Source organism: Lithobates pipiens, unplaced genomic scaffold, assembly GCF_037356315.1.
Source record: "Lithobates pipiens isolate NorthernLeopardFrog02 unplaced genomic scaffold, aLitPip1_a1.2 Scaffold_18, whole genome shotgun sequence".
NCBI lineage: Eukaryota > Metazoa > Chordata > Amphibia > Anura > Ranidae > Lithobates > Lithobates pipiens.
This window is the reverse complement of record NW_027507758.1, coordinates 238,611,524-238,633,953: the sequence shown is the minus strand read 5'-3', so window position 1 is coordinate 238,633,953 and position 22,430 is coordinate 238,611,524. Positions and strand designations below refer to the sequence as shown.

The window sequence follows — 22,430 nt, the reverse complement described above, 5'->3', positions numbered from 1 at the left end:
CACGCTTCGATCCCCTAATGGTACGGCGTCCTTGCACTCTTCTGGGATCGACCACTTAGACAAAGGCATTTCCCAGATGGAACAGACTGCTAAACTACGAACTATCTGCGATTACCTCTCCCCGACCTGGCTCCCCTCTCTGACACCAGAGCAACAGCTAGACCCATTTTGCCCCTAATGGGAAGAGCCCTGGCCCGGATGGATATACCAAAGCATACTATGCTAAATTTCTCCCCCTGCTACAGAATCACATATCAATTCTTTCGCCACAGGCCACCCAATCCCACCTGAAGCCTTGCTGACTCATATCACAGTGCTTCCTAAGGAAGGTAAGGACCCGACCCTCCCACAAAGCTACCGACCTATATCGCTACTTAATGTCAATATAAAACATTTTTCAAAAATTATGGCAAACCGACTAAAATATATCATACCATCCATCATTCACCCCGATCAGACGGGGCATACCTAAAGGCAGTTCTAGAAACCCTGGGATTAGGCCCCCACATGCTCCGATGGATTATGGCCATCTACACAACCCCCAGCGCGCAAGTCAAGGTTAATGGTCATCTGTCCTCGAGATTCCCCATACGGAATGGCACGAGGCAGGGGTGTCCCCTCTCCCCCCTCTTGTTCACCTTAACTATGGAGACTCGACTTAGAATGGTAAGTGCAAGCAGGGATATCAGAGGGGTGATGGTGGGGTCCACAGAACACAAACTCTCAGCTTATGCTGATGATGTGTTTTTCGCCCTGACTAGCCCCCTTGTCTCGCTCCCAAACCTTATGAGAGAGCTTAACATTTTTGGACAAATTTCAAGATCAATTACACTAAATCTGAGGTCCTCCCCATCACTATACCTGATCATTGATCTACAGCAAGCTTTCCCATTCAGATGGGCCAAAGCCTCTATTAATATAAATACCTGGAAATCCAACTTACAGACCAATTTGACACAATATACTCTGCTAACTTCCCTTCCCTTCTGGGCATGGTGTGTAGAGATCTGCAAAACTGGACAAAAAACTCCTTCACATGGCTAGGTAAAATCAACATACTTAAAATAAATGTTCTCCCTAGAGTACTTTTCTTTATGCAGATGCTACCTATCCCCCTCCCCAAAAGTTTCTTCACACAGCTCCAAAGCCTAATGATTGGCTTTATATGGCGCAATAGAAAACCTAGGTTGGCGATGTCTTTACTACAGAAACCTAAGCAAATGGGCGGTTTAGCCCTTCCAGACATCCGTCACTATTACAGAGCCACTGCGATTCAACACATCCTAAACTGGCGCCACCACACTGGCACCAAAATGTGGTTCTCCTTAGAGAAAAGCCTAGCTGATCGAAACCTGTCATATGCCCCTTGGTTACCCCGGGAATACAGAGGGCTCTCACAGACAACTTCCCCACTGACCACCCATGCCTTCCGAGTTTGGGACCGCACAAACGCTTTGTATGCCTTGGTGCCCCCCGGCTCTCCGCTGGCACTGCTGGGGGGGTTCAGGTGGTTCCCCCCTGGGGAGCAGGCAGCATTTTTCAGGTCCTGGGTCACCAACAGTAACTATAGGTGTGGCAAATTCTTAGGTAAGGGTAAGTTGATACCCCTTGATACCTTGAGGGAAAGACATGGAAGATTTCCAATGGACTGGTGGAGTCACAAACAGCTCCATGATTTCATTGCGAACCAAGGTGCCACGATAAGAGGACTAGACACTCTTACCTCGCTTGAACAATTGTTTATGGGAGAAGAGCCCACTTCTCACCTGATCTCCAAACTATATCGGCTTCTGGGATCAGCCTCTGCTGTCAGCAGGCCGGCTTTTATACGGGAATGGGAGCACGATCTGGAGGTTGAGTTCTCAGCAGACCAACGGTCGCATATGTACAGACATGCACATTCCCGCTCCATTGATTCCAGCACACAAGAAACTAACTACAAGCTTCTGATCCGTTGGTACCGTGCACCGGCGGTACTATCACGCATCAACCCCTTGGTCATGGACCTCTGTTTGCATGGCTGTGGTCAGAAGGACAATCTCCTCCATATTTGGTGGGACTGCCCTGCAGTTAACCCATTTTGAGTTGAAGTTCACGCCTTCATAAAAAATGCTCTGCAGATGGAGATTGCGTTTTCCCCAACCCATTTTCTCCTGCACCACTCTGCCCTTCCTTTGAGCCACTACAAAAAGAGCGCACTCCCTCCCCTCTTAAACGCTGCTAAGCGGCTTATACTTCTCTACTGGAAACGCCCGCTGATCCCTTCTATAACAGAGTGGCTTAAGAAGGTGGATGAAATTAGGGAGGTGGAGGAATGGGTGGCGAGGTGCAAGGACAAGAGTGAACGTTTCAACGGTATTTAGGCTCAGTGGCAGAATCATATTGCCGACATGGACCCAATGCCATCTAGCCTGGATGTTGGAGTTGGCGGAGCCATCACTGAAGCTGAGGAGGCCAGTAAATAGTGATGTGCATACCTGATCATAGTGTCTCACCAACCCTAATCGCAGTGAAATTACCTGTGCCCCTCTTTTCCTCTCTACGGTTCACAAGGCCTACAATGGGGAACAACTATAAGGTGCAGCACACCCTTTGTAACCTGTTAATATGTTTTATTCCTTTAGCCACTATCCTCTCGGCACTCTGATAGTTGCATTGGATGGAGGGCTAGCCTGGTAGCCCTGGTGTCTCAGTAAGACCTGCACCCAAGAAGGCCGCAGAGGGGGCCCGAGGGATGCTCCCCCCTAGATGGAGGTATGATGGAGGCTCTTTAGCCCCTCTCCCGGGGGGTACCTGTTGGGACCCTGTTGGCCACAGGGCTGTGATTTGCCCCAATATAAGAGCTGAAAGTTGTGAAGGGGTGCAAGCCCTGTCCGGGTTTACATGGCTGGAACTTCCTCCATGCTGTGAAACAATGCTGGTATATCCCTGTTCCCATCCCCTTCCCCACGTCCCCCCCAGTTTTTATGGTTTTTGCTTTACCCAAACTCAGGTGTTGTACAACGTCAGCACTTTTGGCTAGAACAGCCACTTTACACCTTCAATAATGATATGTTGTTGGCTCTATTGTGCATTGTATGTTCAACAAAAATAAAGATTATATAAAAAATTAAAAAATTGACTGAAGCTGCAATCTTTTCGACAATCCTCAGGGTGGTTGAGAGTCCTTCAATCTTTTGCATTGGTGCTTCTGCCACACAGGCTTAAGAGGGTTTGCAGGGGGGGGGATGTTTTGCTGAGGATGTTGTGCCTTTGCTGGCTGATGAGGGCTGCGGTTCTTGGGAAAATAAATACAGGTGCAGAAGTATGCGCTCGCATTCGGCAAACAATGAGAAGCCATAACTTTTGTTGCAAAATTAGAAATTTAGGAGGAAAGGAAAAGACCATCTGTAGGTAACTTAATTTTGCGTCAAGACTTGGAGCAAGGGTTTTAAGGCCCTCTGTCTCTGTACACTGTAGGGTGAGAGGTCCGCAAAGATTTGTATAGGTTGACATTAGAACGTCAGGTTTTCTGCTGCTCGTGACCTTTTTATCACCTCTTCTTTCACTGTGTAGAAATGTGGTTTTACAATGACGTCATCTGAGCATAGAGGTTGTAAGGCTCTGTGGGTCCTGTCTAATTCAAGACGATGGTCCGGGATGTGAGGAATCAGGTCCTTGAGTGCCCGGATTGCTGGCTGGACTTCTTTTATTGTTTCAGGGCATCCCCAGACCTTAAAGTTATAACACCTGAATCTGTTTTCCAAGTCCTCAATTTTGGATAATGCAGTCTCTAATTGGTCCTGTACACCCTGGATTCTTGCAGAGTTTTGGTTAATTCAAGCTAATGATTGATCAGCTTTTGTTTCAATGTGCTCTATCTGCATGCCCCGTTGTTGTAAATCAGCATAGATAGAAGAGGCATTTTGGAGCATGCTGACATCATGAAAGGAATGTCAGTAGGTGTGGCTGGAAGGCCCTGTAGTTCCCCCTTAGAAGCCTCTAGTGGTGTCATGGGGCCTGATATTGGAGTCAGGAGAAGACCATCAAGCATTCTCCCTATTAGGGTTTCAGTGGATGTAGCGGAGGGTGTCATCCTGTGGGCTGCTCTCACTGTGTCCAGTTGTGGTGTGCGAGCCACGGTTCCAGGAGCGTCATGGTCCACGATGGAGTCTTCCTCCTGTGTCCCTCTGTCTTGTGAGATCATGGCCTCCATCTTGGAATGGCTGTGAGGCTCAGGGGCAGACTTCAGCAAGTGGGATAAGTCCTGTCTGACAGAGCCTGCTGACATCGGGGTGATCGTGGGGTGTTTCCCTCCCTAACACTCGTGGAGCGGGCCTGGAACAAGTGCTCTATCAGCTGCAGCGGGTGTTAACAAACCGGGATGGTGCAGAGCTTCAGGTGGTTGTGGTCATCTTGGCAGCCTCTGCCTTTCATAACTATTTTCAATACATTTTTTTCCACATACTATAATTTATTAAATATTCCCTTGAGGCTGTATTTTTGCAAAGTAAAGTGGATATTCTATAAAATGTCTGTGTGACCTGAGGATCTCCCTATGTTACCTCAGGGGGTTCCGTAATTCTTAGAAGTCCCATTTAAGCATTGTTGTGTTTTTGTTTTTTTTATGCTGTACTGTATTATTAAGTTATTGAATTCGCATCTCATCCTGCCTCAGGAAACAGTGGCAATGTTCACAGACAAGTGTTTCCTGTTTAGATCCAGTATCCTTGGAGCATGTTCATTTACTAAGCAAAACATTTGCATGTGAAACAGAGAAAAGTTCACCTTAGCTAAGTTGTGCAGGTATCTTTTACCTATCCTTCATTATAAAATTCTGTATTTATTTATATAATATTATATATAACGTATGTACTGTATATATTTTATGTATATATTTCTAAAATATTATATATAATTATTTTTTTTTGGGAGGGGGGGGTGAGTAGTCTGGAGCATTGGTAATTATCCAATAATGTCATTATCAATTTTTTGGTTCAAAATAAGGCATTTTGTATATCAATATTTGTTCGAGGCAGGAGTCCCCTTGTTAGTGACCATTGGTATTCAAGGTGTATATTATCTGATTTTCTGCAATTTCTTACCTGCCATCTTAGTGGCTCTATGTGGTCCTTACCATTCATATATCCCAGACTGATTGTGGACAATTTCATACTCCCTGATAATCGCCTATAAATAATAAGTACGGTATTCATGTCTCAAAGACACAGCAGAATTACAGTGTTTGGAATAACTGACTAAACCTGTTTCTTGATCATATCATTGACATCATCAAGAGAATGTTTTACAGGAAAACGAACCTAGCCCCCAGGAATTTTCAGGATGACAGTGCATGATAAAAGTTCACAAATTATATTTTCTTGAGCATAATAAACATACCTTTTGTAAACAATTCATGCATTTTGAAGTGAAAAATTAGACGTTTCCTCATATTTGGAGTCTCATTTCTTATGGCACTCTTATCTCAGCCAAATGTGCTCTTACAAAATAATGAAAAACTTATAACCATTTATCTCTGACTCCTAAGCAGTTTCTAAAGAATCAGATGCTGGTTTCAATACCCTCCAACGTTCTTCACACAACCCTTTTTAATTAGCTCAACACACCTCTGATGCACATTGAAGCTCACTACTACAAACAGTAACTCATCTTGCGTTCTGGTGCACTGTTAGAAACAATGTTGCATGCCTGTTTTTTTGTCCGTTCTGGTGCTTTGGTGGCCTATTTATTTGAATGGGGTGCCTTATTGCAACAAGTGTGAACACACATAAATGCAATGCACCAGAATGTGGGAATGGAATCTTAAAAAATGGCACTACTGAGAAGATTCTCACAGTTAAGAGCCAGATTTAAACCAGTCTTGGAAGGAGTGGTGGCCACTCCATTAGGGACACAGGGGCGCCACCCCCTAATCCATGCATCTCCTGTCTCTGCCATCATACACAATGCATAACAATGGAAATCACATACGTTTATATGATGCCCATTCACATTAAATTAATTAATTAATTTTGCAGCAGTGCTTGTGTAAACCTAGGCTTCTTCTTCTTCTTCTTCATCTTATTTAGTCTATTAGATGGTCTGTGAAATCTGAGTGAGGTGGATCATGGAGACCTGAGAGAACTTTCTGATTTTAGCTTTAACAGTTGCTGTGGTTACTTGATGTTATTAGCATCTCACCAATTGCTTTCACCTGTTACCTTGGAATTGCTGTTTTATTGCCTTTGACTAAGTTTGTGCAATCATATATAGTAGTACCTAAAGAGAACCTGTATATGTAGATGTAAACAGTGTGTAATCTGTGATGCTAGCCCAAGGATCTATGATAATAACTTAGGGCTTTTGTTGATGGCATCAGTTTCACATCAGTTGGAGACGCTTCTGAGAGCATTCAGAATTCATTTACAGGTGCATTTCAGTTGCAGTGAACAAAATCTCACTGGCCCTTATGGTGCCATAAATTGTGATCAAACCATGCAATAACTATAATTATGAATTAGAAGCAAGCTGCCATGTGCATTTTCCTGCATAATATAAAATACATTCGATTTTAAAAGTGGTTGTTTCTTAAAGCGGTTGTAAACCCTGCCTGGTCAATTTTACCTACAGGTAAGCCTTATATGTGCACTGTTTACGAGATATTCACCCTGCCTGCAGCCAGTGACATCACCTTGCCAGTGGCATACCTTGCTGGAACTTCAGAGCTTTGTGCCGGAACCGAGGGCTCCCATGTGCATGAGCAGGACGTCATCACGGCCCCGGCCAATCACATAGACAAGGGGGACATGTCAGCTCTCTCAACGGTGACTATACATCGCTGGAGGGCTTTGTTCCAAGGTGAGTTTTACATAATGTGCTAGTATGCAATGCATTCTAGCACATTATGCCATTACCTTGCAGTTTTTTTTGTGTTTTATTTTTATTTTTAACATTAGCGGTTTACAACCACTTGAAGCCAGGAAAACTGAACATTTTCATCTACTATTATACAATTATAAGGCATGTAGCTGTTTGGCTATGTGTATACCACTGCTTCTGTCATCTGTTCTACAACACCTGAGGGCCTGGTGAGGCTGGTATTCCTTCTTTAGTACAGAGTTTCCATTAAGGAGAAGACTGCTAATTAGCCAATGCAGTGCTGCAGGTGGCACTTACATCATTTATTGCCACCTCGTGTAGAGTGACTAAAGCACAGTTGGACACAGAAAAGGGAAAAAAAATGCAACAGAAAAGCTACAGGGCTAGAGTACATCAGTAATCAGTAAACTAAAGTCCAAATTTCCTTTCAAGTCCCAAGGAAGGAAACATTGTTAAAATATTTGTAGGAAAAAGGATTAATGAGATCGCTAATTCCAGACACCACAGTGTGCATGCATGAACTCCAAACAGTGCCCAATCACCGTAAATGTAAGTTATGCTCACCAGATAGCAAGCATTCAGGGCAGTTGGCTAAACCCAGCCTAGGGCCTTTACGCTCGCAGATGTCCACACCAGGAAACAGCATACACTAAGTCCGTTCGGAATCCATACATTCTTACAATTCGCTCAAAGAGAAGAAAATGGCTGCCATGGTGTAGTACATTAGATAATAAAAAATACATTTATATAAAGGTGCACTTACAATTCTGTAAAGCATAAAACGCATGTAAACAATATTGACAGCCGGCATAAACGAATGGAGCCCCCTTTTATTTATTGTATTTTGGTGTCGTCGCACTATATACTGCTGCTGTTCTGTGCATGTTTATTTTAATATTTTGTACTTTAGCGCTGTTACAATCCCTTTTGTTCTACATCAGTAATCTTGTGAGACCACCTTTGTATGCTCTCTACCTACTATAACATATGCCAGGTTGGCAACTTAGTGCATTGACATCTCTGGTCAGCACTAGACTGAAAGTTATGAACCTAACTAAATCAGGCTCCAAGACACTACACCTGCAGGAACTTAAAGTGGAAGTAAACTCCCCTATCGTTTTCAGCCAAGGAAGCTGCCATCTTTGCCTCTGTTTAATCTTCCACTGCTATGGTGCTGCACATGTGATTCGTTATGAGACCAGCCATTGGATGGTTTGATAGTTTGGCTGAGAGCACAGCCAATGTGCAGTTAGCATTCCCGTCATGCCTTTTTTTTTAACTGTTTAAATCTATGGGTTTAATTCCACTTTAAGCAAAGTAGAAAATGTGTTAAACGGTTTTCTAAGGAATGCTTTTTCCGCATTTGATAATGTAGAAAAGTTCTTGGAAATACCTTAAATCACCATATTTTACTAGCTTCCTTCTTCACCCACACAAATAAACTTCTAATTCGCAAACAGATGGACAAATAGTCTATCACTTTATTTACATTCTGAGTGTTTTTGAAATGGAAAGAGTTGTTAGCTAGGTTTAGTTATTAATTATACAGCAAAGATGTGCGCCATGTAAATATGCATAGTAAACCTTTTGCAAAGCATTTTGTAAAGGCAGATTTAAAGTGTATAGTCTGACAGAGTGACAATTGTGTGGTTTAGTGCCTAACATAATCCTTTGATGAAGAAATACACATACATTTATTCTTCTAGCTGTTGGCCCTTCATTATTAAGGACAGCCTTTCTGACAAATATCTGGCAAAGCAGGTGTAAGCATTTAATTTTTAATTTTAATACAAATTTTAATAAAGCATTATTAGAAAATAATGTTTATATCCTTTTTTTTTGGATCACCTGTTTTTGTTAATGGTGAGCCTGATGGTGACAATGTAGGAACATGCCACTGCAGTAAACTTTGCCAGGGTAGCTTATAGCGCTTGAATTACCAAGGGTAAATAGGCTGTTCACTTTGCAGGGGAATTTTCCCTTAGCTCAGCGAATGAGGTGAAGCCACAGTCTTCACCAGAATGCAAAAGGTATAAAGCATTGTCACGCTTTATCCCTGGGGTCTAAACAAAGACTTTTTCCTGTAAGGGTTACCAGGTTTTGTTTTAAAAGGAAAGCTGTATATTTAAAAATATAAAAAAATACTTTTGAATTTACATTACTTTTGAAATAATGTTAACATGTTGGGTCCAACACCTCCTCATGCTATTCCCTGTAATTTAATTTGTAGGTCATTATTAGTCAGTTTTGCCACATAATTGTTTATATGTTCATCATGACTTCACCAAAAGTTTGTTTTTAACTAAAGGGCCATAGTGAGCGAGTAGAAACTTGTCTTACAGCACAGGGAAGGTTTCTATTGTGGAGCACCTAATATTGACCATTCCCTTTTCTATAAAGAAAATCTCTGTGCAGCTGAATATATAGTTCAAAATTTACTGTCCGATGAAATGGATGGAATACCACCGCAGTATCCAACAATCCATAGTTACATAGTAGGTGAGGTTAAAAAAAGACACAAGTCCATCAAGTCCAACCTCTGTGTGTGATTATCAGGGATGAGCTTTATATTCGAGTGAGACTCAGGTTCGACTCGAACATTGGCTGTTCGCCAAACAGCGAACAATTTTGGGTGTTCGCGGCAAATTCGAAAGCCGTGGAACACCCTTTAAAAGTAACACTTTTTAAATAACATGTTGTCAGAGGTGCGGGGTTAACCATTTACATAAATGGGTGACCCCCGCTCCCTCTAACATCACGGGGAAAGCCATAGGGAAGTCCCCGTGCGTCAAAGGAGGGAAGGGTCACCGGGTGGCCCCACCCTCCATTATTTTAGAAGTGTCAAAAGAATCCAAGCGTCACGCAGCTGAAGACTCCCACAGAGGCGGATCGTGTGGACAGCCTGGAGAAGAAGCCATAGCAAAATGCGGGACGAGAAGAGCGGAGGAAGAAGAAGATGAAGAAGATGAAGAAGAAGATGGAGAAGTAGAAGTTAGAGAAACAAGAAGAACATGGAAGGAAGACCAGAAGAAAGAAGATGAAAGAAGAAGTGCAAAGAAGAATTTAATAAAGGACTGTCAAAAACTGTCTCTTGTCTTTTTTAACCTTTTTGTCACTTTTTTCGTGAAATGGTAGGGGTATATTTGTACCCCATTGCGAATTCACACAGGGGGGAGGCTGGGATCTGGGGGTCCCATTGTTAAAGGGGGCTTCAAGATTCTGATAAGCCCCCCACCTGCAGACCCCCAAAACCACCGGGCAAGGGTTGTGGGCATGAGGCTCTTCTCCCCATCAACATGGGGACAAGGTGCTTTGAGGGGCTACCTCAAAGCACCCTCCCAATGTTGAGGGTATGTGGCCTGGTATGGTTCGGGGGGGGGGGGGGGGCGCTCTCTCTCGTCTACCCTCTTTTCCTGAGGCCTGCCAGGTTGTGTGCTGGGATAAGGGTCTGGTATGAATTTTTGGGGGACCCCATGCCATTTTTTTTATTTTGAGGCGGGGTTCCCCTTAAAATCCTTAATAGACCTGAAGGGTCTGGTATGGATTTTGAGGGGGACCCCCACGCCATTTTTAAAAAAAATGGGTGCAGGGTTCCCCTTAATATCCATACTAAACCTGAAGGGCCTGGTATGGAATTTAGGGGGACCCCCGCGCATTTTTTTAAAAAACATTTTGGTTCAGGGTACCTGCTTCTCTCCATTATACATCAGTCTGTTAGTGATGACATTGAACAGACGTGGGTTTTAATTTGGAGCAGGTTCGGCAAACATTACTAAAGTTTGGGTGCAGAATCTGAACACCATTGAAGTCAATTAATACCAAATGTAAAAAAAAAAAATTGCCCATTTTCTAAACCAATAGGTAAAATATTGCAAAAAATAAAAATGTTTTAAATTAAATTCATACAGCAGTAGCAATTTTAATAATGCTTAAATTAAACAATAAAACATGCCAAAAAAAACCCTCCTCGGGGGGGTGCCCTAAACCTGCTTGTGAAGTGGTGCATCTGTTCTCCCCCATAAAAAATTAAATAAAATTCTGTACCAGGTATTTTAGGTCAGGTATGGACTTTTAAAGGGAGCTGCAGTCTCCTGTGTAAAACTTTAAAGACAGCAACTACAAAAACTGTAACTTCTGACTTTTAATAAACGGCCACTCACCTGTCCCACTATACAGCAATGGGCTTACCCCAGCTGTTTTCCCCTCATGTTGTTTGTCCCCAAGGCTGGCATGTAAACCACAAGCAACTTGTGCATATGCAGTGGACACCAGGCTGTGAAGCCACAAGCTGTCACAGCCGGGTGGCTACTGCATAGGCACAAGCGGCGCTGCACCATGTGGATGGTGAATGAATAGTCTTCTGGGACCTGTCATGTGTTCCAGAAGGCTCCAGGGAGGGGGGGGGGGGAGGAGGCCTTAAAGTGGAACTTCTCCTTTTGGGTGGCCCTCCGCTTTAAGCATATTTCAAAATAAATCTACATCAGACCCTTATCAAACAAGCACCCTCCTAAACCATATCACGCCACATTCGCTCAAATTTGAGGGGCATCTTTGTGAAGGAGTAGGGGTACTAGGAACCAATTACTCATTTACAAAGAGGAACAATAGCTGTTGCCCTATTAGTGTTACAGGGTGCTACCAGATTCTGTTAAGCTCCTTGCCTACAAACCTTCACAACTATTGGGCCAGGGCCACTGGGAAATACACTTTCTCCTTATTAACATGGCAAAAGGTTGCGTTGCCATGGGTTCCCTCCTGGCAAGCTACCTCCCCTCCTCTTTGTGTTAGGGCATGTTGCCAGGTAGGGTTTAGGACGGGAGCTGAAAGCTCACCTCCCCCTCTTTTCTGGTCATCTAGGCTGCATGCTCAAATAAGGGACTGTCGTGAATATTTGGGGGAGACCTCATGCTTTTTTTATTTCTGTGTGGTGTCCCCCTTTGAAATCCATACCAGACCCAAAGCTGTTTTTTTTTTTCTTTTGTGTGGGGTATCCCTTAATATTCATACAAGACCTGAAGGGGATAATTTTTTCTTTTTTTTTCTCCAAAAACATCATTTATTGTTAAGGATTCAGTGGTTCTTGCACCCACCAGAATCTTAAACAGCTTTTGACACAGTGAAGCTGTCAAGTATAATTGCAGTAGTAATTTATGATGTTCAGCTACTGCCAAACCGGTGTTTGAGCCGAACCATGAAAGGAGAAATTCTTCTTTAAGGCCTCCTCCCTCACTCCCCCTTCCTTCCTTCTTCCTCTTTCAAGGAGACTGCGTGACTATTCACAATGCAAAATGCTCACAGTTAAAGTGGAAGTAAACTCCCCTATCGTTTTCAGCCAAGGAAGCTGCCATCTTTGCCTCTGTTTAATCTTCAACTGCTATGGTGCTGCACATGTGATTCGTTATGACACCAGCCATTGGATGGTTTGATAGTTTGGCTGAGAGCACAGCCAATGTGCAGTTAGCATTCCTGGCATGCCTTTTTTTTTTTAACTGTTTAAATCGATGGGTTTACTTCCACTTTAAGATGCCGCACTGGGGACTAAAATGGTCCCTGGCACCCCCTTGGGTGAGCACAGTGCTGTATCCTGGGACAGGTGAGAGTCTATTTATTAAAAATCAGCAGCTACAGTTTTTGTAGCTGCTGACTTTATATTTTCTTGTGGTTGGAGCTTCTCTTTAGGCTCCCCCTATTGCCAAGGAAATGCTTTCCTGTCTGAATAAGAACTAACATATCTATATGCCATTTTGGCGGTGAATTGCATAGGCACATCACAAAAAAGATGGCGTACCATATTTCAAATATAGTAGTATATGAAATAAATGTATCTCTGACAAAGTCCATTACCACTCCTTATAAAGACTCACACCGAAGCATCCCAGAGTAACAGCATCAGCAAATAATCACAGTGACAACAGCAATATAATAATAATGACAGTAATAATACTTACTTGTACTTAGTTCAGCTCTGAATAGTTATGGATCATTGTTATATACAGGTGGAGAGTTGTGACAGAAAACAAATACACATTCTAACTACAATCAACATATGACATATACTACTACTGCACCAGTCTAAACTGATAAAAAAAAATGCTGAAAACAAACACACTAATAAACTATAAAAGTTTGTGATTACACTACACTTTCTGTGTAGTTTGCTCATATACAGTAAATTGTCAACAATTAATGCATTTATCAAAATTTTTAAAAATGTACTTCAATTAATCATTTTATAATTTTCTGATCTGTTCACATTTCAGTGGGATTCACTTTATTGTTATATAAAGAATTGTAAAAATAAGAATAAAAAAAGAAAAAGCACCTGTGCCCCCCCACAAAAGCTTCCAGCTTGGCACAATAAGCACATGAGCTGACATCCCCACAGAGAGAGGGCTGTAAAAAAACTGCAGACTATTCTTCTATATATCCTTCTGAATAAGTGATGTGCTTCTGTTTTGTAGCTAGTATGCCAAATCGAATAAAGTTGAATGCAGGGTGAGATTCTTTCATAAACATGCAGAGCTATGTGCAGCACAGTGGCTAAGTGGTTAACACTTCCACCTGCCAGCACCAGGGAATTTGGTTCAAATCCCAATCATGGCACTGCCTTCCTGGACTTTGCATGTTCTCGCTGTGCCTGCATGGGGTTCCTCCCACACGTCAAAGTGATGCTGGTAAATAAATTGGCCCTATTATGTGTATATATGAGTTGGAAGAAGACTAGGAAAGTTTGAAAATATTATCCTCATGTGAAATGGGTTATGTTTGGTTTCAGTAAATGCTAGAGCATCTAGAGATTATAGAAAATGGATAACAGAATTAAAAATGTATGTCCCATGAGATTTTTTAGATTTACAACTTTGCATCACTCCTGCAACATGAATGTCTCATTGATGTAATCATCAAGAATCTAGTAGTCAACCTTACTAATATAGCTACCTCTTCTTATGTCTGATAGAGTTCTCAATATGTGTAATGAAAATGTTAAGACTACCTTGCAAATCCATACAGAAATACCCTCCATTGTTTTCAGTACACAGTCATGTCACAAATTGTACCCCCATTGCACAAGACCCATTCAAGTGAATAGCGCTGCTCCACAAGTGTGATGAGGCAATACTACTGCCTGTCAAAAGTTTTTGGAAGAACAATCCAAATGCTGACTGCTCTTTAGAGAACAAAGCAAATTGAAACAAGTCCCTCATTCTTTTAAAATATTTTTTAGATTTTTTTTTTACTTTTGTTTCTAAGAGTTTTGTTATTGATTTTACATTTTCTTATTTACTGTCCATTTGGGGGTTAACCCTTTTCTCTGCAGCAGGACAGTGAATGAATGGGAAGTGCTCTGATTCTTCCTGTTCATTCACAAACTGAAGAATAGTAAACCCGGTTTACTATGCTTCAGTGATTAATGGACACAGGAGCAATCTGTACTGATCGTTCGTAGTGTTCATTCAGGAAAGGAAAGGGAAGGGCTCCCTGTGTGCCCACTTCAGCTGAAAGTGTGAGAGGAGTGGAGGGTAGCCAGTAACACTGTGGGGAAGAGAGGTACACAAGGGGCCCAACACCAGATGGAAGGGGATTCAAGAACTGATTCTCTGCACACCCTAAGGGAGATCGAAAAGTAGAAGCTGGCAGGATCCACAATAGTCACAAGGTTCAGCAATAAGGCAATACAGTGGTCATCCTGCACAGCAAAGGCCCTGGCCCCTCTTTTGAAATGATGAGGCCCAGACCTGGTACAGGAGGGCTGGCTGTATTGCATTATCAACAGCTCTGAGCAGGGTCAAAGCTCTTTTGGCCCTACTTCTCCTGTGGGTCACAGGAGTGCAGCTAATGACCCATATTCAGCCAACAGCAGTCTAAACTTCGGTCGGCTGCCATCACTCAGCCAGTCCAGGCTCTGGGGCGATCCTGACTTTACTGTTGGGATCCACCTAGATATCTGGATGGACAGCTGACTCAGGCTCTCAGTGTACTGCTGGGAGCCTGAGCCAGCCACTCCCACCCCCTCCACAGCCAGCTGTTCTAGTGAGCATGTAGGCAGGCTGTGTTATTTCTGCTTTAGTTAGTCGGAGGCTGACCCAGGCTGGGGGGAAAGAGTTAAGTATGTGTGTACTCCCGGGCTTTTTGGTCCCAGCCTGCCCACCTGTGATATGAAAAGTTGGAAGGCAGAGGCCCAGGGCTCTTGACTCATGGAATTGCCCCAAGTTGTGAAGTCGGACTGCACTGGGGTTCTGGAGAACATCCAAGACATGGAGAACACCAGCCTGGACTACCACCCTGTAGAGGTATGCTTGAGCAGCCACACAGCTATAGTTAGGAATCTGTCAGGGCTGGCTTAGCCCTTCCTCCTCTGGGCTGGCCGCTCAGCTGTCAGCTAATTGCCAGCTCTCTTCTCTTTCCACAGTTACCAGCTGTTCCCGATGATGCTCGTCTGACCTGCCTATTTAAAGCCTTCCTGTTCACTTTTTCATTTGCCTTCGTGTTGGTCATATCACAGGGAACCATCTCCTGCTGTTTGTTTCAAGACTGGCTTTCTGACATCTCACCTGGCTTCTTATCCTGCTTGCGGTTGCTCTCCTTGGATCCCTGACAGCCGGCCTGGCTGATTACCCGATCTGGTTAATGAACTTTGGACTGGCTGACTACCCGATCTGGCTACAGGACTCTGGCTATGCTTGACTACGGTTTTTTCTATTTACCTTTTTATTTTTATTAATAAACAAGTGTGATTTGATTGTACTTCTGTCTCTGTCTGTTTCATGGTTTCTGACAGGATCGGGCTCTGTTCACATTGGACTATAAAGGTGCAATCTCTTCAGCAAAGTTGCATCAACTGTTCTGAGCCTGGTCTAAAAGTTATAAAAGGGGTGCATGTTGGTTTCTGGCGTATCAAAAGAATCAGGGTATGTAAAGCATAAAAGGGTATGAAGCAACACCACTACCAAGGGTTAACCCAGCAAGACAAGGAAGAGGAATGTAGTTGCTATGCATAAAAGTACACGTCCCTCCTAATACAACATCCACCAAATTACAGTGTGTAATGACATGAGGCACTTCACAGGGGAACTCTGTATGTTTTATTACTGCACACAGGTTTATCTCTAAGTTGGGGGAACTGCTTTAACGTGTTACTAAATCCAGAACCTGCATTCACTGTATCTGTTCTCCCACAGTACACAGAACATGGAAATGCAATTATTTGAGTAAATATAAATGGATACCTTTTCTCATCAGCATTATATAGCAGACTTGTGACTTCTATTAGTTTACAGTAAAGCTTGTAGGATGAGTTTTCATTCTCCCCTGATCCTCTGTTTGGACATGTCTGGACAGTGCTGATTGGCCCTGTACTATCACATGCACCCTCTCAAGATTTTTTTTTTTCAAAATTGTTGCTCTATTTTTGTTTATAGCGCAAAAAATAAAAACTGCAGAGGTGATCAAATACCACCAAAAGAAACCTCTATTTGTGGGAAAAAAAGGGCGCCAATTTGGTTTGGGAGCCACGTCGCACGACCACGCAATTGTCAGTTAAATCAATGCAGTGCCGAATCGCAAAAAGGGGCCTGGTCCTTTAGCTGCAAAATGGACCGGGGCTTAAGTGGTTAAATTCTCCTACTTCTCTTGGAAGGGAAAACCTAGCTATTTTTGCAGAACAGGATGCAAATTGATAAATTTAACAGTGTGTTGTCACAATTGTCCAATTGTTGCTTACACATTAAAAATACTGTCAGTGATTTGTTGCTTATGTATTGTCACGGCTACCTGTTTCTAGACTGTGTATTATTATGAATGCCTGTTTGTTTCCAATGTGTTGTAACTATTGCCTGTTTGTTGCAGGCATATTATCACAATGGTCTGTTTCATCCTACTGTCACAATTAATACATACAGTATAGTGTAACAATTTTTTGCTGCTCACATATTGTCATGATTGCCCAGTTATCCCCTGCATATTTTATTGTTGCACATTTCAATTGCCTGTTTCTTGCCCGAATAATGTGAACATTTCCTGTTGCTACAGTTGTTATAACCACCCATTTATTGCCCACATATTTTATTAATTGCTCATTATTTTACTATAATTGAATCCATTACAGGTCCTCTAATATAAAACAATGTTGCTATTATCCTTATGATTCACCACATTACACCCTATATGCACCACTAGTAAACCTAATTTGTTCTGGAATACCATTCACTGATTGGTTGCTACATGTTGACACAGAGCAATGTGGAAATATTTGCTTAAGGGTAGATTATTTTGTTAAGCGATTTTCTCTTAAGCACTTAGAATGATGACATTGAAAAAGCTCATTTCAAATACATTTTTCAGAAATCACTCCTCTTACCCTTATTTCTTAACTTCTCCAATTTTATTAAACTAAAACTGGGTTGCTAGTATCACCATTTGCACACCTCTATTGCTCATTGCACTGCTTATTGAATATTTGCTTGGCTATAAGATCTAAAATTAAAATGTATATTATATTATGTATGTATTATGTTCATACACAAGTCGAAATCATGTACTCATTTCCACATGTTTGTAAACATTTACCTCTTGAATTCTGGGACAAATATTCAGTGTTCTCAATGAGTTGGAACTGCTGTGTCACACATTTCACTGAGCATGCCTTGTGAACTACAGAGATACTGAGGAGTTTCAGGAGGTTGGGTCAGTACAGGAATGACTGTTTACACCATTGGATATGTAGTCCTTAGAAATTGAATGTAAATAGCAGAGGAGAAGCTGCAAAGCATGCAGGGAGTTTAGGAAATCATGGAAAGAGATGGCCAGCAGACATGCAGAAGTCACAATGTGAAAAGGAACTATTCAAGTAAGCTTATACTGGATTGTCAAATATGGTGTTTGTGTAGCACCCTCTTAGCTAGGTTGCTAACAGTTGAGGCAAATTTAGTTTTTGGCTCCCTTGTAGCAGCTGAGCGAAGTTCAACTGCTTTTAGCTGTTCTGGGTTCTGCTGGTGGCAAGCTCAGCTGCTTTCTCCTGATTTCTGGTAGGTTCCAACATTTAGTGGATCGAAGAGACAGACCCTCTTCCATATTCATACCACCTCAACCAATCCCTAGTAGGAGGAATGGCTAGTAGTGGGCTGAGGTGTGTATAAATAGGCTGGGCCTGAAACAGCATGGTCCTTGTGCTCTGTGTCACATAACTAAAGTTTAAAAGAGGCCATCTGGGTCCCAGCTCCAGTTAGAGCTAGGGGACCCATGTCCAAAGTTCCTGGAAGCAGTTGCTGGAATTCCACAGAGGATTTTATCTGGATGCACACAGTACAGGAGCTGTCTGGTACAGGAGGAAAGCATTCAAGTACCCATGGCACAGTATGCACAAGCCTAAAAAGATCCCAGAGACTGTCTTTCCAAGCTTTTGGGAAAGCTGATTCAAGTCCAGGTTTTACTTTTGCAATGGAGTCCTCTGAGCTGTAGTCCACTAATCACTAGCTTCAAGAGGGTGGCTACTCCCTGGAGAGACAGTACAGTTAGAAGTGTCCTCTGTTATCTTTTCTGCTAAGTTTTGAGTATCCCAAGGTTTACCCCGCACCCTACCCAAGTTAAATCAGCATTAAACTGCAAAAAACATGTCCTGCCTGTTTCCTGAGTTGAGAGACTGTGAACTGCTATGTGCCTGGCTACCATGTGCCTCACATGGAATGGAATCTGGGAGAAATTAGCCAGCCCAGTCTGGGGTTTGTGCTACATTTGTATTTCTTTTACAATGGTATGGATCGCGGTATAGCAGAACAATGGCTACAGCACGGTTGTCCAGTTCTGTGAGGGCATTTATTGACGTCCTTCCAGAACAGCACCACCTACCCGCCCGCTGTGGTGTAAACCCGGTGCACTCTGTGATTGCTGTGTGCTTCGGACAAAGCTGATCACAGATCGAGGTAAAGAACCAATTACAGAAGCCCTTTAACATGTGATCAGCTGTGTCCAATCACAACTGATCATGATGTAGACACACTGCCACATGCCGGTTATCAGCATGCTGTCACAGAGTGAAGGGAGAACAGCTGGTAACTGGCTTGTGTGAAAGGGGACATCTGCACTGATAATCAGAGCATTGATTATCAGTGAAGCCCCAACATTGCCCATCAGTGCTGCCTATCAGCGCCCAACAGTGCCCATCATTGCTGCCAATCAGTCCACCAGTGCCACCAATTAATGCCCATCAGTGCTGCCAATCAGTACCCATCAGTGCCATCTAACAGTGCCACCTATCAAGGCCCATCAGTGCTGCCTATCAGTACCCATCAGTGCTGCATATCAGTGCAGCCTCATCAGTGCCTCTGTATCAGTTCCCACCAGTGCTGCCTAAACAGTGCCCATCAGTACAGCCTATCAGTGCCCATCAGTGCAGCCTCATCAGAACCCATCAGTGAAAGAGAAAAATAATGCGTTTGCAAAATTTTATGAAAGAAACTATGAAAAACATTTTTTTTTTTCAAAATGTTTGGTCTTTTTTCTTTTGTTCAGCAAAAAAATAAAAAACCCAGTGGTGATTAAATACCACCAAAAGAAAGCTCTATTTGTGTGAAAAAATGATAAAACTTTCATATGGGTACAGTGTTGCATGACTGCGCAATTGTCATTCCAAGTGCGACAGAGCTGAAAGCTGAAAATTTGACCTGGGCAGGAAGGGGGTAAAAGTGCCTAGTAGGCAAGTAGTTAAACTAAGTTCACAAAGTACATCACACCGCTGTCATATCATGTACACTGTAAACATGATCATTCTTAAGGACAGTGCTAATCAGTCACATTCTTATCCAACACATCCACTGTGGCAAAACTGTAGCAGGCTTTAGGAAATCTTTTTTATCTGTCACAAAAAAAAAATATATAAATGGTTTTGCTTAGATCAGCATTCTTCTTTAAAATGGTCATATCAGTATGTAACAGTTCACTAATGCAATAATTCATAATGTAGATCAGTGGTTTTAATATTTTCTTGTCATATTTATTTGAATAAGGGCAGCCTTGTTTTCAAATTTTTAAAAAAATGTGTTTTGTAACAAATTCTGTTTGAATATTTTCTTGTCATATTTATTTGAATAAGGGCAGCCTTGTTTTCGAATTTTTAAAAAAAAAATGTTTTGTAACAAATTCTGTGTTTTGATGCAGAACAAAAAAGTAGTAGTAAATGTACTTTTGGAAACTGAATTGGGTGAATGAGGACTGGTATTATCATCTGTGGGCTCCTGACACCTCGGAGACTGATGTCTGAGGATTGCTATCCCTAGATTTCTGTTTTTAAAGCTTTTACAGTCATTATACCAGTTATTTTTTTTAGATTTTGCAACAAAAACGTCATTTACTAATTTTCTTAGTAGTGATTGTTATTGCGTTCGCTTTTACATGTATACATTACACCTTATACTCAGTCATTTGTATATTGTTGACGATATAATGTGACTCTTTACAAGTCTCTTATCCATCTGCAGCATCTTATAAAATATAAGGCAGATTAATGCAACGCAAAGTAGAGGTAAAGCTTTCAACAACATCTTCACATCATGAAAGCATTGTTTTACGTCATCAGCATTGTCATTTCAATATATAAATAAAGCAAATGAATACTATAATAACATTGCATGTCTTTGTAATAAGCATGTGCTGAACCAGCTACACAATATCCTGACTCACCAGGTCAATGAAGGTGAGAAATTTCCAGCTGCCCCCATAGGTCTGGTGTGCAGGCATCTCTATGGCCTTGTAGTGGCACAGCACGGACAGGTAGGAGAGGAGGATGGCAGCCCGCAACACCTGGCAGGGGATAAGCGCCATGGCGGCTCGGTACACCGGAGGTCAGCACCACTGAATGGGCCGCACACCCCTCCCCTTCTCCCCCTGGCTCTCTGTATTGTGTATGTCACTTCTTATTTTACTACCTCCCTCATTTGGAGTCTGGGGAATGGAATAGATGGGAGGGGGGAAAGGAGACACATGGCTAACACTAAGCATCACACGCTCCAGCCCAGAGGAGAGAGCGAGATACAGGGGAGGGAGCAGTTGCTATAGAAACCGTGCTGATGTTGTATGAGAGACAGCATCCGCAGAATACCTTTAGATGTGCTTGCTGCTCGCTCATCCCTACTGGCCACTGTGTGGTGCAGACTACTGCTGTGTAAACTGTCACTGCTAAAATTGTTTCTGCAAGTTTCTCAGTGCAGTAAATCTTCACAGTCACCTAGCAAGGTTACCACTACTCTATGCATTATGCTCAATTCACAACGCCAACACACTGGGATAAGGATCCTTTTTTTTTTTTTTTAAGGAATACATTTATAGTTATTTTCAGCTGAGTTAAATGAGATTTGAAAAATCACTTTCAAAAGGCCAAAAAAAGATGTACTTTGATAGCAAGGAATAATAATGGATGTAGAAAAAGCAAAAAATGTTAGTGGATAATTTAAAAAAATACACAAAAATATAAGCTTTTGAGCTATAACTCTTATGCCCTGTACACACGGTCGGAAATTCCGACCACAAAATCCGTCAGATTTTTTCCGACAGACTTTGTCCGAAACTGGTGTTGCATACACACGGTCGGACAAAGTTGTCGGAAAATCCGATCGTTCAGAACGCGGTGACGTTCGTTGTGTACAACGGGACTACGTAGAGGCTAGTAGCCAATTGCTTTGGTCTCGTAATTTGATCTGAGCATGCGTGGCACTTTGTCCGTCAGAATTCTCTACAAACGATTGGAAAAAGGAATTTAAAAAGCTGCGCTATAAATTATATACATATATAAACCAGTAATACAAACAATTCATCAATAAAAATATGAGAATATCCGTATTAAAACAGCGCTCAACAAAGAGTTCACAAAATTTTCACAAATAATAGTGTATGAGCTCTAATAAAAAGGAGGAGAGTCCTTAGTGTGCAGATAGGGTGATTGTAGTGTTCTATTCAACGTTGCAAGGTGACCAAAAGTGCTGCTGACATTTCTTCCACCAAAATATTGGGGAGTGCTTCACCACGTGCGATGCATCCCCCACAGGGGGTAAAACTCACCAGACACCGTTGATAAAACCAGCCTTAAGGAATAGATACTCTTTTAGATGTACCATAGACTCATACGTCTTTCCTCAGGGGTCCCGTTTCCAGCAATACTCCAAGAATGTCATAAAATAAAACAGAGTATACACATAACATTATATAGTATATATCATCCATTAACCTATTATCCCATATATACCATATTGACAGCGCTAAAAATCAAAGCCAAATAAAATATTTAAGAGGGTGACAGTTCCGTAATCAAAACAGAAACCACAGAAATGTTCATGAAAGTCCCAAACATATGAGAATGAGTTTTCAAATAAAACATTCACGCGCTGGAAAAACAGAAAAGAAAGTCCATCTCCAAGATAGAACCACCAGTGCGTAGAAACTTGACAGCCGGTGACACCCCTTATGGTAATGAACTCACCAGACCACTGAGGGTTAACAGGCCCATCGTCACCAATAATTATAATTATTTCGCTGGTTCCTCTATGGAGAATCTTCTTATCACACCAACCATGAAGAGGTTCTCA

General features: G+C 42.2%; 1 protein-coding gene across 4 annotated transcripts in view; it reads right to left on the bottom strand.

The window, feature by feature from the left end:
• AIG1 (androgen induced 1) overlaps nt 1-20,805 on the bottom strand; it is a 469,777-nt gene extending 448,972 nt beyond the window's left edge. Inside the window, exon 1 of one of the 4 annotated variants that reach the window (XR_013276693.1) lies at nt 20,533-20,805. Coding sequence is in view for 3 of the 4 variants with exons in the window: in XM_077486709.1 (XP_077342835.1) it covers nt 20,533-20,673 (141 nt within the window). In the remaining variant the exon portion in view is untranslated. The remainder of the gene's footprint in view (nt 1-20,532) is intronic. The other 3 variants (XM_077486709.1, XM_077486707.1, XM_077486708.1) reach the window with 3 other exon arrangements.
• Between the last annotated feature and the right edge of the window lie 1,625 nt (nt 20,806-22,430).